The sequence below is a fragment of the Ailuropoda melanoleuca genome, chromosome 14, assembly GCF_002007445.2.
Source record: "Ailuropoda melanoleuca isolate Jingjing chromosome 14, ASM200744v2, whole genome shotgun sequence".
Taxonomy (NCBI): domain Eukaryota; kingdom Metazoa; phylum Chordata; class Mammalia; order Carnivora; family Ursidae; genus Ailuropoda; species Ailuropoda melanoleuca.
This window is the reverse complement of record NC_048231.1, coordinates 46,929,852-46,946,361: the sequence shown is the minus strand read 5'-3', so window position 1 is coordinate 46,946,361 and position 16,510 is coordinate 46,929,852. Positions and strand designations below refer to the sequence as shown.

The following is a 16,510-nucleotide window of genomic DNA, read 5'->3' as shown; positions in this document are numbered from 1 at the left end:
TCTCCCATGAAGAGAGATGAAAAAGGAACATCTTCTTGTGCCATCAGTGGTGGCTTTTAGGGAATTGGGCAGAGCTAACTTAGAAAAAATTTAAATATGTCCCCGCCATCATTGTTCAAAGTCAACCAATAAATCTGCCTCCTTACTTAACATAATACATTTCAAGAGTGTATACCTAGCCTTGCCAAGTAGAATGACTGGTTTGCTTGCTCTAAAATCTACATTGTGACTTCTGCATGACCTGAAGAAGTCATAATAGTAACGTAAGTAGTAGTCATGGTAATAGCAAGTTAAGCGCCTGGTACTATTCTGTGCACTTTACGTGTATTAAATTATTTAGTTCTCATAATAAGCTAAATGTTATAAATAAGAAAATTGAAGAGCAACAAGATTAAATAACTGCAAAAAGCCATGTGGGAATCTGTGGCAGAGCCAGGTTTCAAACCTAGGCATCTGGCCTCAAATCCTGCACTTTAACCACTTCATTCTAGACCTGGCATTCATGGTTCAGGATCACAGTGAGCTTTATTCTTTGTTTAAAAGTTGAACTTGTTCCTGTTACTGTAATTATTTTTGCCCCTGCTTTTTTTCCAAAATATTCAAGACTTCTCTGTTAGAAAGGTTACAGGCATTTCAGCTTGTTTTCCAGTATAGGCTTATTTTGTCTGTCTCTGGCCATACTTGTGTTCCATTTCAGCTTTCTCTTTTTTCCTGAAAACCTACTCTATTCCTATTTAAAACCATCATTTCTTTCCATTATTCTTTTTTTTTCTAGGCTGTCATTTGTGTTTTTACTTCTTTTCCTATCTGGCGTATTCCCCGTAATATAAAATATCACTTCAGCGGTTCTTTTGGTGGAAGCCCTGGCTACCTAATCATTCTCTGCACCTGCCCTACGGACCACCAGCTTTCAGTCCTTCTCTTGCTTCATTCAGGCCACATCATTTGTAGCCTAGACTGCAGTGCGATTGGACTGCCGTAACAAAATACCGTCAGCAGGATGGCTTAAACAACAGAAATTCATTTGCTCACAGTTCTGGAGGCTAGAAGTCTGAGGTCAGGGAGCCAGCATGGTTGGGTTCTAGTGAGGGCCCTTTTCCTGGCTTGCAGATGGCTACCTTCTGGCCATATCCTCACATGGCAGAGAGAGACCTCTCTTTCTTTGTTTCCTTACAAGGCCACAGTCCTGTCAGATTAGGGCCTTATGACTTGGTTTAATCTTAATTACCTGCACAGAGCCTGTCTCCAGATATAGTCGCACCAGGGGTTAGGGCTTCAGTTTTGGAGGGACAGGGTTTGGTCTGTAGCAGCTGCCATCAAGATCTTTTGATTGATTCCCCACTGCTTCCTCCATTCTCACTCACTCTGCTCCATCTTGGGTGTCGCTAGAATTAAAATTCAAAACTGATCACAACATCCCCAGAGTAAAGTCCATCAGCAGTTTTACTTGCTATGTGCAGAATCTGGTTCGTACTCCTTAAGGTGCCATACAAGGCCCTGCAGAATTTCCTTTCCTGGCTCATTCCTTGGTGCCCTGGACTCCAGCTAAACAACTAGCAGTTTCCTAAAAGCTGTCTCATTCTTCCTTTGCTTGTCCTGTGTACTTTTCTCCTCTTATCTACCTTGCAAAAACTAACACAGTTTCCAAACGTCACCTCACACAGCACTCCTTGTGTCCTCACTTGCTTCTCCCTTCTGCACAAGAAATTTACTACTCTTTTTATATTCCCACAGCTCTCTGCTCCTTCACACTGACTTCTTAGTTCTTTACAAATCAGTCTACTTTTGCTTTGGATTTTGTTAGAATAATGGTATTAGACTTGGCATCTTACCATCAACAACTGGCAATTGGACAAAATTAGTGAAACAACTTTTTCAGACATTGGGTAGCAAACAGCACACAGTTATGATCCCTGAGAGAAGGCAAATAAGTCCTACAATTGCCCCAGCTTTCTCCTTGCAGATACTTTGTGGACTACCAACAAACACAAAGAAGGGAGGTAAGTGGAGCAGAGCAGTCTTGCTGAATTGTGAAGACAGATATCATGATTGGGGAACGCTAGGACACCTGGAATGAACAAGGCATAGAACCAGAGAAGGGCTATTCAAAAAGAGCCTTAGGGGTCTCCCTGAGTCTTTGTCAGAATTCTGAGCCACACAGGTGTAGGGTAAAACTCCATGAGACCAAAGAATAATTTCTAGGTAGCTGTAAATTTGCTCACAAAGTTAGCAATGATAGCAAATGTTATAAAAGTTAGACGTACTCAGCATAGAACATTTGGAAAGTGTAGAATAGTCCAAAGAAACAATATTTATAATACTCATTTCTATCACCAAGAAATAACTACCGCTACTGATTTTTCATTTGTTCTCTTCCCAATTCCTTTAAAATATGTTTGAATTGGTTGTGTGTATCTGCAAGATACATCAACTCTAACTTAAACTTTAAGAGTTTATCCTATTTAAAAATGTTTCTCACAAAATCAGTTTTCTTTTAATTTTGTAATGCAAATCTTTTCATTTGTAATCAAACCCATGCTTAATGTTTGGTGCAATTATACATTCACTGCAGTAAAGAATTTTTGAAATTGAGAAAACCATTTTTGCTAAATTTTTTGTAACACATATTTTGCCTTCCCATTATGAGAACAAATACATATTCTGATCTCTGGAAAAGGTAATATTAGTTACTCTAATGAAAGGTAGTGGCAGTGGTGTGGCTGACCTGAAACCCCTTATACTTAATTGGAATCAAAGTACATTTATAATTTAATAAAGGATGTATCTCATGTGCTAGATTTTAATGTCACAGGAAGTAATGAAATTAGCCATTCTCCGCTTTCCATTTTTACAGAGAGCACCAGAGGATGGTATTAAAACTATTATGCTACTCTTTGTGTTACAAACTGGTAGTGGAGGCACTGTAAATTCAAACATGCCCCTGCATTTTTTAACCTAGAGGCTTGAAAATGAAGGCACAGCCAGGGAAGCTAGCCTCCTCTAGGCAGGAGCCATTTCTAAGGCTACCATAGCATGAATGTTTAGGAACTAGAATCTTCGGAGTCATCACGGCTCACAGTGCTACCATACAAAGCTTGAGAGCCCCTAAGATATTTGAGAATTACGTAGTGAGATGATGTAACTAGTGCTAACAACTTCCAATTTCTAATATTTACTTATTTTAGAGAGGAAGGGAGCATGCGAACGCGGGTAGGGGGCAGAAGAAAAGGGAGAGAGAGAATCCCAAGCAGACTCCACCCTCAGTGTTCAGCCCAGTGTGAGGCTGGATCTCACGACCCTGAGATCATGACCTGAACTGAAATCAAGAATTGGACGCTTAACTGTCTGAGCCACCCAGGCACCCTGACCAATTTCTGATATTTATAGAGACTGAGATGCTGTGGTAGGCTCTCCTGGTACATCTGAGACTTCTGAACCTACTTCTCAGGGTCTTCACATCTGAAATCCCCTGCTTAGAAACACAACTCACCTTTATTTCTGTAATTCTCTGTTAATCATGTGCTCTCAAGTTTTGGCATTATATTTTTCTCATAGTTCTTGGTTTTAGGGTATTAGAAATAATTTTTGCTTTTGTTGACAAACGGGAAGCTTTTTGCATTTATCTCTCTCTCATCGCTAGCTTGAGGCATTTATAGCACACAGTTAAGAGACTTTTGGAGTCCGAAAGACCTGGGTTCAAGTCCCACTTCCGCCACTTATTAGATATAGAACTTTGAGTGTGTTAACTACATTTGAGCATGTTACCTACATTTTAAACCCTTTAAACTTCAGTTACTCCATTATAATAGCTACCGGGCACTGCTTTTCTTTGCCTCTCCTGCCTCCTTTACACCTTACAACAACCTGTGAGGTAAGTTCTGTTGTGTTTCCTCTTTTACAAATGAGACACGCTGAAGCTCTGATTAAGTAACTTGCCCAACGTGTCTGGTAAGTGGCAGAGCTAGAATTTGAATCCAGGCATTCTGTCCATGTTCCCATTATTCCAAACATTCAGTTATAAAATGGAGATAATTATAACTTCCTCAAGAATTGTTGTAGGGATTGAACTATAAAATATACAGACAGTGCTTCGCAAATAATAAATCACTCAATAGATGGAATCTGTAAGAAGTAATAGTAAAGGGATACCTGGGTGGCTCAGTTGGTTAAGCGTCTGCCTTCAGCTAAGGTCTTCATCCTGGGGTCCTGGGATCCAGCCCCGTGTCGGGCTCCCTGCTCAGTGAAGGGCCTCCTTCTCCCTCTCCCTGCACCCCCACTCATGCTCTCTCTTGTTCTCTCTCTCTCTCTCTCTCTTTTAAATATATAAATAAATAAATAAATAAATAAATAAATAAACAAACAACTTTTTTAAAAAAAAGAAGTAATAGTAAATTTTTCCCCTTTATTCAATTCCACAGTTTTCCTTCACTGCTTTAGGTTATTAGCAACAAGGGTGATATTTTCTTTCAGTCTCTTTGCTATGATTCTTCTGAAAATCACTATTTTCTACAGCAGATTTGGGAAGTAGAATGTATTTCAGTGGGGATGGTTTTCATGCAGCCGTGTATGAGAAACAAACTTGCATATGCCCAGAGTGGGCATTACATGGCTTCTGGTCCTGTCCCCACAGATAGCATGTATCTGGAGCAAAGGGGGATAAATAAGTGATCTTATTATGTGGCATCTTCTCTTTGCCTCAAACCTGGCAGATTATCTTAGCTATAAAAATACAGATGGAATCAGCATTTTGTATCAATATAATACTTAATTATTCTCTGTATTTGTTGTAGCTGTTCTAAAGAAATCCCAGTGGTGGTTCTGCTGAAATTTGTTTCAGAAGGAGATAATATCCCAGATGCATTAGGTCTTGTTGAGTATCTTAACGAATGGCTTCAGATAATCAAACCATGTGTAAGTTTTACTACACTTTAAGCCTCTGATTTTTCTGGTTATGTATTTATAAACTTGTATTTTTTATTCTATATAAGTAGACCAAATAAGTGAAAGTTTGTTAAATATAGATACATCTTTATATAAAATTTAGTTTAGTTTAACTTTTGAAAAGAAAAGAAGGCATTAGGTATAATAGAAGTACCATAATGATGTGATAGGTACTGCCTTTTTAATTCATGCTTTTGCTAGGAACAAATTGATACAAATCACACGGCACATTATTTTATTATTATTTAACCCCTATTCCTTTCAAATATGATCTTACTTGATGGACTCCATAGCCTTTCTGGCATATCTTTATGATTTGGAACTTAAGGAAATTTATCTTCAGTTAACATAGAGACAGAAATTTATTGCTGTGTTTTTTCCTTACAATAAAACTCAGCTAAAAATGTCAGAACCAAAAAGAGCAAAGACTAACAAAAAACTAGAGAAGGGAGAGTTTTATGTTAGTTAAGTGCTAAAAAAGGATTTGGTGGTAAAATTGAAGGATTAAAGTATTTTGTTCTTCAGTTACAGTGTGATGACCCCACAAAATCTGCCTTGCAGTGGAAAATGCCAAGTTCGTGGAGATTACTCTTTGGCAGTGGTCTTCCCCCTGCACTTTTTTGATCTTTTTTCAGTTTTATACTTTATGTCCCAGGACACTTATTACCAACACAACTGTTAAACAACTATATAAAAACTTATCTGAGAATGTATTAGAAAATAAATCTTTACTTTTCACAAAAATCTCAAAGAAAATGGATTAACAAAAATTTGTTTTGCCATGCTTTTCACTATATACACCAGATGTAAATTTTGTACAATAAAATATTTCCTAAGTAATTTTGTCTGAAATGTGTCCTTTTTTTTTAAAATCAGACTTCTGTATTAGTTTCCTGCTTCTGCTGTAATAAATTACCACAAACTTAGTGGTTTAAAACAACACACTTTATTACCCTGCAGTTCTGGAAGTCAGAAGTCCAAAAGTAGCAGACTACTTACTTATTCCCTGTATTTGTTGTAGCTGTTCTAAAGAAATCCCAGTGGTGGTTCTGCTGAAATTTGTTTCAGATGAAACAATATCCCAGATGCATTAGGTCTTATTGAAGATTTTTTTTAAAGATTTACTTATTTATTTGAGAGAGAGAGTGAGTGAGGGGAGGGACAGAGGGAGAGGGAAAGAGAGAATCCTCAAGCAGACTCCTTGCTAAGCACAGAGCCCAATGCAGGGTTTTTTTTTTTTTTTAAGATTTTTTTATTTATTTATTCGACAGAGATAGAGACAGCCAGCAAGAGAGGGAACACAAGCAGGGGGAGTGGGAGAGGAAGAAGCGGGCTCATAGCGGAAGAGCCTGATGTGGAGCTCGATCCCATAACGCTGGGATCACGCCCTGAGCCAAAGGCAGACGCTTAACCACTGTGCCACCCAGGTGCCCCCCAATGCAGGGTTTAATCCCAGGACCATGAGAACATGACCTGAGCCAAAATCAGGAGCTGGTTGTTTAACCAACTGAGCCACCCAGGCGCCCCTGGTCTTACTGTGTATCTTGATGAATGGCTTCAGATAATCCACTGGACTAAAATAAAGTCTCCAGAAACCGATACCAAGGAAATGGAAATCTATTAATTAGATGACAAAGAATTGAAATTGTCTTAAGCACAGAGATCTACGAGAGAGCACAGACAACTAAATGAAATCGGGACAACCGTGAATAAGCAAAATGAGAGACTATCAAAAGAGAAAGAAAACCATATTGAATTCTGAAAAATTTACTAGAAGGGTCCAACAGCAGATTTGATCAAGCAGAAAAAAGAACCAGCAATTCCGATCATTGAAATTATCAAGTCAAAGGAATAAAAAGAAAAAATAATGAAGATGGCGCAAGCCTAAGGGACCTATAAAATGGCATAAAGTCGACCAATATATGCATTATGAGAGTCCCGGAAGGAGAAAAGAGTGAGAAAGAGACAAAACTTATTTGAAGAAGTAATGGCTGAAAATTTCCCTAATCTGAGGAAGGAAATGGACATCCAAATTTTGAGAAGCTCAAAGGACTCCAAATAAAATGAACCCAAACAGGCCCACACCCAAGACTATAGTTTAAAAAAAACAAAAACAAAAAAACCTCAAAAGTGGAAGACAAAGAATCTTGAAAAGTATCAGGAGAAAAACGACTCATCACATTCAAGTGAACCCCCACAAGATAATGAATGAGTGGATACCTCAGCAGAAACCTTAGAGCCCAGAAGGGAGTGGGATATTACATTCAAAATGCTGAAACAAAAAAATGGCCAATCAAGACTACTATCCAGCAAAAGTATTCTTCACAAATGAAGAAGAGATGGACTTTTCCAGATGAACTAAATAAAGCTGAGGGAGTTCATCACCACTGGATGTGCCTTATAAGAAACATTAGAGGGAGTCCCACTTGTTGAAAAAAGATGTTAGCAACATGAAAGCATACAAAAATCTAAAACTCTGTGGTGAAAGTAAATAGGCAAATGCAGAGTCCTTTATCACTGTAATGGCGGTGTGTAAAGTACTTTTAGTTCTGGTATAGACAATAGAAGACAAAAGCGTTAAAAATTACTATAAAACTTTTAATATAAATTTTTATATTTTAATAATATAAAGACATAACTTGTGAATCAAAAAGTGGGGAGGGGGACAGGTGGAGAGATGTAAAAGAATAGAGTTTTTGTGGGGCACCTGGATTGCTCGTCAGTTAAGTGCCCGACCCTTGATTTTGGCTCAAGTCATGATGTCACGGTCATGAGATCGAGCCCAAGTCAGGCTCCATGCTTAATGCAGAGTCTGCTTGAAATTCTTGCCCCTTCCTTCTCCTTCCCCCTCTGCCTCTCCCCCCATTCATGCTCTCTCTCAAATAAATACATAAAATCTTTCAAAAAATAGTTTTTGTATATGATTGAGATTAGGTTGTTATCAGCATTAAAATAGATTGTTACAGCAATAAGATGTCTTATGTAATTCCTGCGGTAACCACAAAGAAAATGTCACTGAACCCAAGTTCAGCTGTCTGTTGCCTGAAAGATCATAACTCATGAGACAAGTTTTGGGGGGAAAGGAATTTGAGCTTTATTCAGGAGGCCAGCAACCTGGGAAAAAGGTGGTCTCTTGTCCAAAAGCCAACTCCGAGGTTTCTACCTGGCCTGGGGGTTTTAAAGGGTGTAGAGTAGTTAATCAGTAAAGAGAATGCAGCAGCCTGCAACATTTCTTAATGATGTGCAGACTTGATGTTGCCAGCTATAAACATCTCAGTGTGGGGGTTGTGTGAGGGGGTGCAGTTCTTTGTTTTGTGTTTTGTAGAATGCTCTGTTCTTTCTGCAAAGGAGGGCAAGGTCTACAGATACATAAAGGGAGGTCAGTAAAATCATTTGTGTAACCTAAAAGAAAAAAACATTTTGCTAAAAAAAACTTGCTGGGCTAATCAGAAAGCTGAAGTGGCTTCAAACAGACTTACTGGCCTCTGTGGCCTGGGAAAGTTCTGGTTCTTCACTCCTCAAGGCCAGTGATCTGCAAATTTCAAAGTAAATTACTTCTGTTACAGCAAGGGCCTTAGGTCAGCAAGTAAGGAGTTTGTTAACTTGAAGCAAGTTAACCCTTAAGACTGGAGTACTGTTACAAAAACAGCCATAGAATTTACACAAATGAAGATGGTGGGGCGGGGGGGGAGGGTTGGGCATTAAAGCATGTCAACACAAAAACATCAATGAAATACAAAGTCAACAAAAGGAAAAGAGGGACAAGAAAAAACAAAATGGCAATAGTAAGTGCTATGGATGTTCTGAATGTTTATGTCCCCCAAAATTTGTATCTTGAAATTCTAACCCCCAAAGCCCTTAGCTAGACAAAAAGAGAAGACTCAACTAAAATCAGAGATGAAAGAGAAATTAAGACTGATGCCATAGAAATACAGATTTTAAGAGACTATTAAAAATTATATGCCAACAAATTGGATAACCTAAAAGAAATGGATAAGTTCCTAGAAACACACAATCTAGTAAGACTCAATCATGAAGAAATAGAAAATCCAAACAGACCTATAACTAGTAAGGAGGTTGAATTAATGATCAATTACTAATCAATAATCAATTACCAATTAAAAAACTTCCCAACAAAGAAAAACCCAGTACCAGGTGGCTTCATTGGAGTATTTTACCAAATATTTCAAGAATTAACACCAATCCTTCTCAAATTCTTCCCAAGAATTGGGGTGCCTGGATGGCTCAGTTGGTCAGGTGGCTGACTCTTGACTTCGGTGATCTCAGGGTCATGGGATCAGGCCCGCATTGGGCTCCACACTTGGTGTGGATTCTGCTTGTCCCTCTCTCTGCTCCTCCTCTCTCTCAAATAAATAAATAAAATCTTAAAAAAAAAAACAAAACAACCTCTCTTCCCAAAAATTGAAGAGGAGATAATACATCCTAACATATTATATGAGTCCCCATTACTCTGATACCAAAATGCAGATCAATATACCTGATTAATGGCAATGCAAAACTCTTCAACAAAATACTAGTAAGCCAAATCAACAGCACTTAAAAAGGACTATACACCATGAACAAGTAACACCGTGGAATTTAAGAATGATTCAATAAAAGAAAATCAATAAATGTAGCATTAACAGAAAAGACAAAAATCACAAGATAATCTTAATTGATGAAGAAAAAACACTTGACAAAATTTAACATTCTTTCATGATAAAAACACTCAAGAAACTAGAAACTAACATCATACTCAATGGTGGAAAATTGAAAGCTTTTCCTCTAAGATCAGTAACAAGGCAAGGATACCCACTCTTGACACTTCTATTCAACATAGTCCTGGAAGTCTTAGCCAGAGCAATTGGGAGAGGAAGGAAGGAAGGGAGGGAGGGAGGAAAAGACATCCAAATTGGAAAGAGGGAAGTAAAGGTATTTCTTAGCAGATGACATGATCTTACATGTAGGAAACCCAAAAGATTCCACACAAAAACTGTTAGAACTGTTAAATACATTCAGCAAAGTTGCAAGTTACAAAACCAACACTCAAAAGTCAGCTGCATTTCTATACACTAACAATGAACAATTCAAAAGGAAATTAAGAAAACAATCCCATTTACAATAATAACAAAAAGAATAAAATACTAATAACCAAAGAGGCAAAAGACTGAAGTGAAAACTAAAACATTGCTGATAGAAATTTAAAAAGACATATATAAATGGAAAGGCATCCTATGTTCATGGGTTGAAAGATTTAATATTATCAAAATGTCCATATTACCCAAACCAATCTTCAGATTCAATGCAATCCCTATGAAAATCCCAATGGATTTTTGGGGACAAAAATCCCAAAATTCATACTGAACCTCAGAGGACCTCAAATAGCCAAGACAATCTTGAGAAAGAACAAAGTGGCAATCTCACACTTCATGACTTCAAAGCATATTACAAAGCTACAATAATCAAAAAAGAATGGTACTGTCATAAAGGCAGACATATAGAGCAATAGAACATAACAGAGAGCCCAGAAATAAGCACATACATTTATGACCCAGTGATCTTCAGTGACGGTGCAAGGACTACACAGAGGGGAAAGAACGGTCTTCAACACATGGTGTTGGGAAACTGGATATTCACATGTGAAAGAATAAGGATGGACCCTTACCTAGTACCATATACGAGAATTAACTCAAAACGGATTAAAGAACTAAAACCTAAGACCTGAAACTAAAATTCTTAGAAAAATAATGTTGGGGAAAACATTATGACATTGTAATGGGAAAGAATTTCTTGGATATGACACAAAAGTCACAGGCAACAAAAGCCAAAATAGACAAATGTGACTATGTGAAGCATTAAACTACTGTGCAACAAAAGGAATAGAGTAAAAAGGCAATCTATAGGACAGGAGGAACATATTTGCAAACTATATCAAATAAGAGGTTAATATCCAGAACGTATAAAGAACTACAAATCAATATTTAAAAAACCCAAATAATTCAAAAATGAGCAAAGAGCTTGAATAGACATGTCTCCAAAGAAGATATACAAATACCTTACAAGCTTATGAAAAGATACTCAATATCTCTAAAAATCAGGAAAATACATATCAAAACTACAATGAGATATCATCTCATGTCCATTAGAACGGCCACATTAGGGGCGCCTGGGTGGCACAGCAGTTAAGCGTCTGCCTTTGGCTCAGGGCATGATCCCGGCATTGTGGGATCGAGCCCCACATTAGGCTCCTCCGCTATGAGCCTGCTTNATCCATTAGAATGGCCACATTAGGGGCGCCTGGGTGGCACAGCGGTTAAGCGTCTGCCTTCGGCTCAGGCCATGATCTCAACATTGTGGGATCGAGCCCCACATCAGGCTCCTCCGCTATGAGCCTGCGTCTTCCTCTCCCACTCCCCCTGCTTGTGTTCCCTCTCTCGCTGGCTGTCTCTATCTCTGTTGAATAACTAAATAAAAAATCTTTAAAAAAAAAAAAAGAACGGCCACATTAAACACACACACACACATCAGAAAATAACAAGTTTGGTGAGGATGTAAAGACATTGGAATCCTTTTGCACTGTTGGAATTCTAAAATGGTCCAGCCACTATGGAAAACAATATGGAAGTTTCTAAAAATATAAAAAATAGAACCACCATATGATTCAGCAATTTCACTTCTGGGTACATATCTAAAAAAATTGAAAACAGGATCTCAAAGAGTTATTTCATACCCACGTTCACAGCAGCATTATTCACAATAGCCAAGATGTGGAAGCAACCTAAATGTCCATGGATAGAGGAATGGATAAAGAAAATATGGACTAAATATACAATGGAATATTATTCAAACCTAAAAAAGAAGGGACTTCTATCATATGCTACAACATGGATGAACCCTGAGTACACTATGCTAAGTGAAATAGGCCAGTCACAAAAAGACAAATACTGCACGATTCCTCTTATATGAAGGTATCTATGCTAATCAAACTCATACAAACAGAAAGTAGAATGCTGATTGCCAGCGGTTGGGGAAAGGGACAATCAAGGAGTTGTTGTTCATTAGGGATAGAGTTTCAGTCCCACCAGATGAAAAAGTTCTAGAAATCTGTTGTGTAACAATATGCTTATAGTTAACAAGACTGTACTATCTTCTTAGATATTAACAAGGTAAAGTTGTATTATGTGTCTTTTGCCACAATAAAATAAGTTTACAGGAGGAATAAAGTTTTTAGGGAAAATTAAAAGTAATGATTACCAAAAAAGTATAGAGTATAACATGTATATACACACCCAACTTTTTAAAATACAATATTAAGAATACCAAAAAAAAAAAAAAAAAGAAGGTGGAAAACCACAAGTTTTGCAACTGATTAAAATGTTTCATTTGGGGGGCGCCTGGGTGGCACAGCGGTTAAGCGTCTGCCTTTGGCTCAGGGCGTGATCCCGGCGTTATGGGATCGAGCCCCACATCAGGCTCTTCCGCTATGAGCCTGCTTCTTCCTCCTCCCCCTCCCCCTGCTTGTGTTCCCTCTCTCGCTGGCTGTCTCTATCTCTGTCGAATAAATAAATAAAATCTTAAAAAAAAAAAAAAAGATGTTTCATATGGGGGCTCCTGGTGTTAGGTGGTTCAGTTAGTTAAGCATTTGCCTTTGGCTCAGGTCATAATCCTGGGGTCCTGGGATTGAGCCCCTCCTCGGGCTCCCTGCTTGGCGGGGAGTCTGCTTCTCCCTCTCCTTCTGCCCCTCCCCCCACTTGTGCTCTCTCTTGCTCTCTCTCTCTCTCTCTCTCTCTCTCTCTCTCTCGATCGCGTGCTCTCTCAAATAAATAAAATCTTTTTTTAAAAAAATGCTTATTTTGGGGATGCGTGGGTAGCTCAGTCGATTAAGCTCCTGACTCTTGATTTTGGCTCAGATCATGATCTCAAGGTCATGAGATTGAACCCCAAGTCAGGCTCTGCACTGGGCGTGGAGCCTGCTTAAGATTCTCTCTCTCCCTGTCCCTCTGCCCCTCCCCCCCCACTCACCTACTCTCTCTCTCTCTCTTTCTCTCTCTCGAAAAAACCCCTGCTTTTTTACCTAAGGATTTCCCTTTGTAGTGTATTGATTTTCTTATCTTTCTTCTGACCTGTGTCAGAGAGATATTTAGATGACATCTCTGGGGATGCGTTTTGATGAGATCCCCTAAAGAGGTCGAGAGGCATAGGAAAGTTCAGAAGATGTGCTATCAGGTTTCACGAGGACTGCAAGCTGAGATCGATCGGCATGTTCTCCTCAGTCCCAGTGACAACCTGAAGCTCCCTCCGCTGTTCACCACATGTAAAATTTAGCCTGCCGGCCGGAGCTCACCCTACTTGCTTCTGCTCCTGCAGCTGACTGCCTGCCTTGCTGTGGGCTCTGTTTCTGCTTCACATTCCTCTCCACTTCTGGTGACCCACATGCCGACTCCCCAAAAGAAGCAGCTTTGGCCAGGTCCCTTCTGTCTAGTCTGGCACAGGCCTGGAAGCCTCTCTCAGGCCTTTGGCCCCCGTACCACCCCACAGGCCATCAGCTGTGCAATGATGACTGTACAAATAGTGACCGGGGAAGGCAGGTTAACTGGCAGGCTGTGGGGCCTTCATAGCCTGTCCAGGTCACATCAAATGGGCAACGCTCTGTGCTTACGCCAAAATTCATCTGTATTCCTTTTTAGAAGTTAAATTAGAAAAATCAAATCCTTGAAGCTCAAAGCTATACCAAAAATAATATCTACTCTGAGCTCCCCCCCACCGCCCGCCCCCTTTTTGGGAGTTATTTTCAGTTCCCTGTGGCAGATGTAAAGATAAAAATATGCATGTATTATAGGAACAGGGAGGAGATGACCCGAAAACGGTCTGGCTGGGCTAGTTTGAGGAAGTGATGTCCGAGTTGAGTGGAAATTAATCACACAGCTAGAGGGAAGGGGAGGGGCCTGCCCGGCAGCCAGAAGAGCGTGCACAAAGGCGGGGAGCCAGGAAACAGACATTGGGGTGGTGTCAGTGGCCTGAGTCTCTCACCACCGACTCTCCACCCTGCACTTTATCTTTGCATGCCAACACCTACACCTAGTGTCTGCTCAGTAGATGTTTGTGGAGTGAATAAACAATTATATATGCAGAATTTTTTTTATCTGGGAGAGCCCAGTGAAAATTCACAATGAGTAGAATATATTGGGTGTACTGGGGACTCGTTATCGTCACATGTGTGTGCTCTTTTAATACTGTGGTGATAGGATTAGAAATCAAAGCAGCTAAATTGCTCTGTGTGTTAGAGGAGAAACAAGAAGCTGGTGGCTAAGGAGGAGGGGAGGAAACTGGGAGCGACAGATGGGAAGCTTTGTGGCTGGTACTGCAGGGGAGAACAGGCTGAGACAGTGGGTAGGACAGAAATATCTAAATTAGACCCTTTTCCCCCAGACTTGTACCTTGTAAACAGGTACCTCCATTAATTCCTTTCTCCCCTGGCTGCCCGTGTGGCTTTGCTAACAAACCTTGGTTGTCTTTTGTCTTCCAGTTCCAAATTGTAGCTGCACGTGACACATGCAGACCTTTCACTCTCAAACAATCCCAGTATTTCTGAAAAGTCTAGATTTGGTACTGATTTACCAAATTTCCCAGACCTGGGTAAATTTTCATAGGATTTTGGAAGGAAAGAATGAATGTGTGGAGATGGTGCTATTAGAAATGAATCGGGGCCCCAGCAGGGCTCCCCACCCCACTTCTACTCTGGGGTCACAGCTGGTCATGTAGCGACAGCCACAGGGCAGGCACCCAGCTGCTGGAGCAATTTGCCCCGCTTGCCTGGAAATCACAGCAGGTGATGCTTTCTGGCCCTGATGGACTGCACCTGTGCCAGGGCCCCTCGGGCGTGCCGCGCAGCTCCGCGCAGGCGCACGCACGGGATACACAGCGGAGGAAACATCCATTCGGAGCCTCTCCACCTCGGAGGGAAGTCATGTGCACACACCGAAAGAGACGGGACAGAAGTAACGTAAGGAGAACTAAATCTAAGCCGTCCTCCGTGGTCCAGGCTTGTTAAAAATACATTCATTTCCATTGTCCTGCGTGTATTATCTCACAGAAGAAAACTCCTGGCTGTCCAATGGGTAGACTCGAGGAGGGGCTTAAAGAGGACACGAGCTGTTTCTTAGAGGTCACTGTCACATAAAAACCCCAGTTTTCTAAACCTCTTGGATTCAAATAACCAGACTAGGGTAAATACGCTTCACGTTTAGGAGAAAGACAAAACAAACAGCTACCGGAGATTGAGCTAACCAAAAACCCCCAGGATCTGTCCCCGAGTTTGTGCAGGAATGGCTCAGGGACTGGACCTTCCACATTTGCTTCGTTTCCCGTGAAGAGAACCGAAGACTGGACAGATGGCCCTCTCGTGGGAGAGCCCTGCATTTTAAAAACAGAATCTCATTACATTCGTTATGTTCTACTCTACTACACGGGAATGCTTTTTCAAAAATTCTTAAAAACCAGAGCAATCTCAGGAATAAGGAATACAAACAGTAACCAAAATAGCTTATCATCAAATAGATCATCTGTTTGGCCTCTTATTATAAGGTACCCAACACCATTAATTTCCTCCTATTCCCCCCAGAAGAGAAAAGGGGTGATCAGGGTTTAAACTATCCAGTCCATCTGTCCATCTCTTTAATTTTATAATTTATGTGTCATAAAATTTACCATTTAGAATATGTAGTTCAGTTGTCCAGTATATTCATGTTGTGTAGCCATCAATTTCACAACCTTTTTTTATCCCCGAAAGAAGCCCCTTACTCATGCTTAAGCTGTTAAAAAACATCTCTCCCCATCCCCAACCCCTGGCAACAACTAATCTACTTTCTGTTTCTATGGCTTTGCCTGTTCTGAACACTTCATATAATTGGATTCATACAATATGTTCCCTTTCATGTCTGGTTTCTTTCACGTCGTGTAATGTTTTCAAGGTTCATCTATGTTTTACCATGTGTTAGTACTTCATTCTTTTTTATTGACAAATAATATTCCATTTACGGATTATACCATGATTTCTTTATTCTTTGGGTATTACGAATAATGCTGTTATGAACATCTGTGTACCAAATCTTATATGAACATACACTTTCATGTGTTTTACATACTGTATTATTAGTCTGAGTTCTCTAGAAAAACAGAATTTATAGGAGATATATATTACACACACACATATATCCTTATAGTAAATCAATTAGATATATAGATATATAACCTATATAGAGAGAAAGATTGGAATTGCCTCATATAATTATGGAGGCTCTGAGAAGCCCAAAATCTGCGGTCTGCAGCTGGAGTTTCAGGACAGCCAAGGGTGTAAGTTCCAGTTCAAGTCGGGTCTGAAGGCAGGAGAAGACTGATGTCCCAGTTCAAAGGCAGTCAGGCAGAGATAGTGAATCTCCCTTATTGAGTCTTTCTGTTCCGTTCAGGCCTTCAACTGGTTGGATGAGGCCCATGCCCATTGGGGAGGGCAATTTGTTTTACTCAGACTATCAGTTTGTATGTTAATCTCATCCAGATATACCTTCACAGA

General features: G+C 39.9%; 1 protein-coding gene across 1 annotated transcript in view; it reads left to right on the top strand.

The window, feature by feature from the left end:
• PSMG2 (proteasome assembly chaperone 2) overlaps positions 1-5,781 on the top strand; it is a 21,710-nt gene extending 15,929 nt beyond the window's left edge. The window contains exons 6-7 of the mRNA XM_011216788.3: positions 4,791-4,911; positions 5,467-5,781. Of these exons, the coding sequence (XP_011215090.2) occupies positions 4,791-4,911; positions 5,467-5,565 (220 nt within the window). The 3' untranslated portion in view covers positions 5,566-5,781. The remainder of the gene's footprint in view (positions 1-4,790; positions 4,912-5,466) is intronic.
• Positions 5,782-16,510: the final 10,729 nt, after the last annotated feature.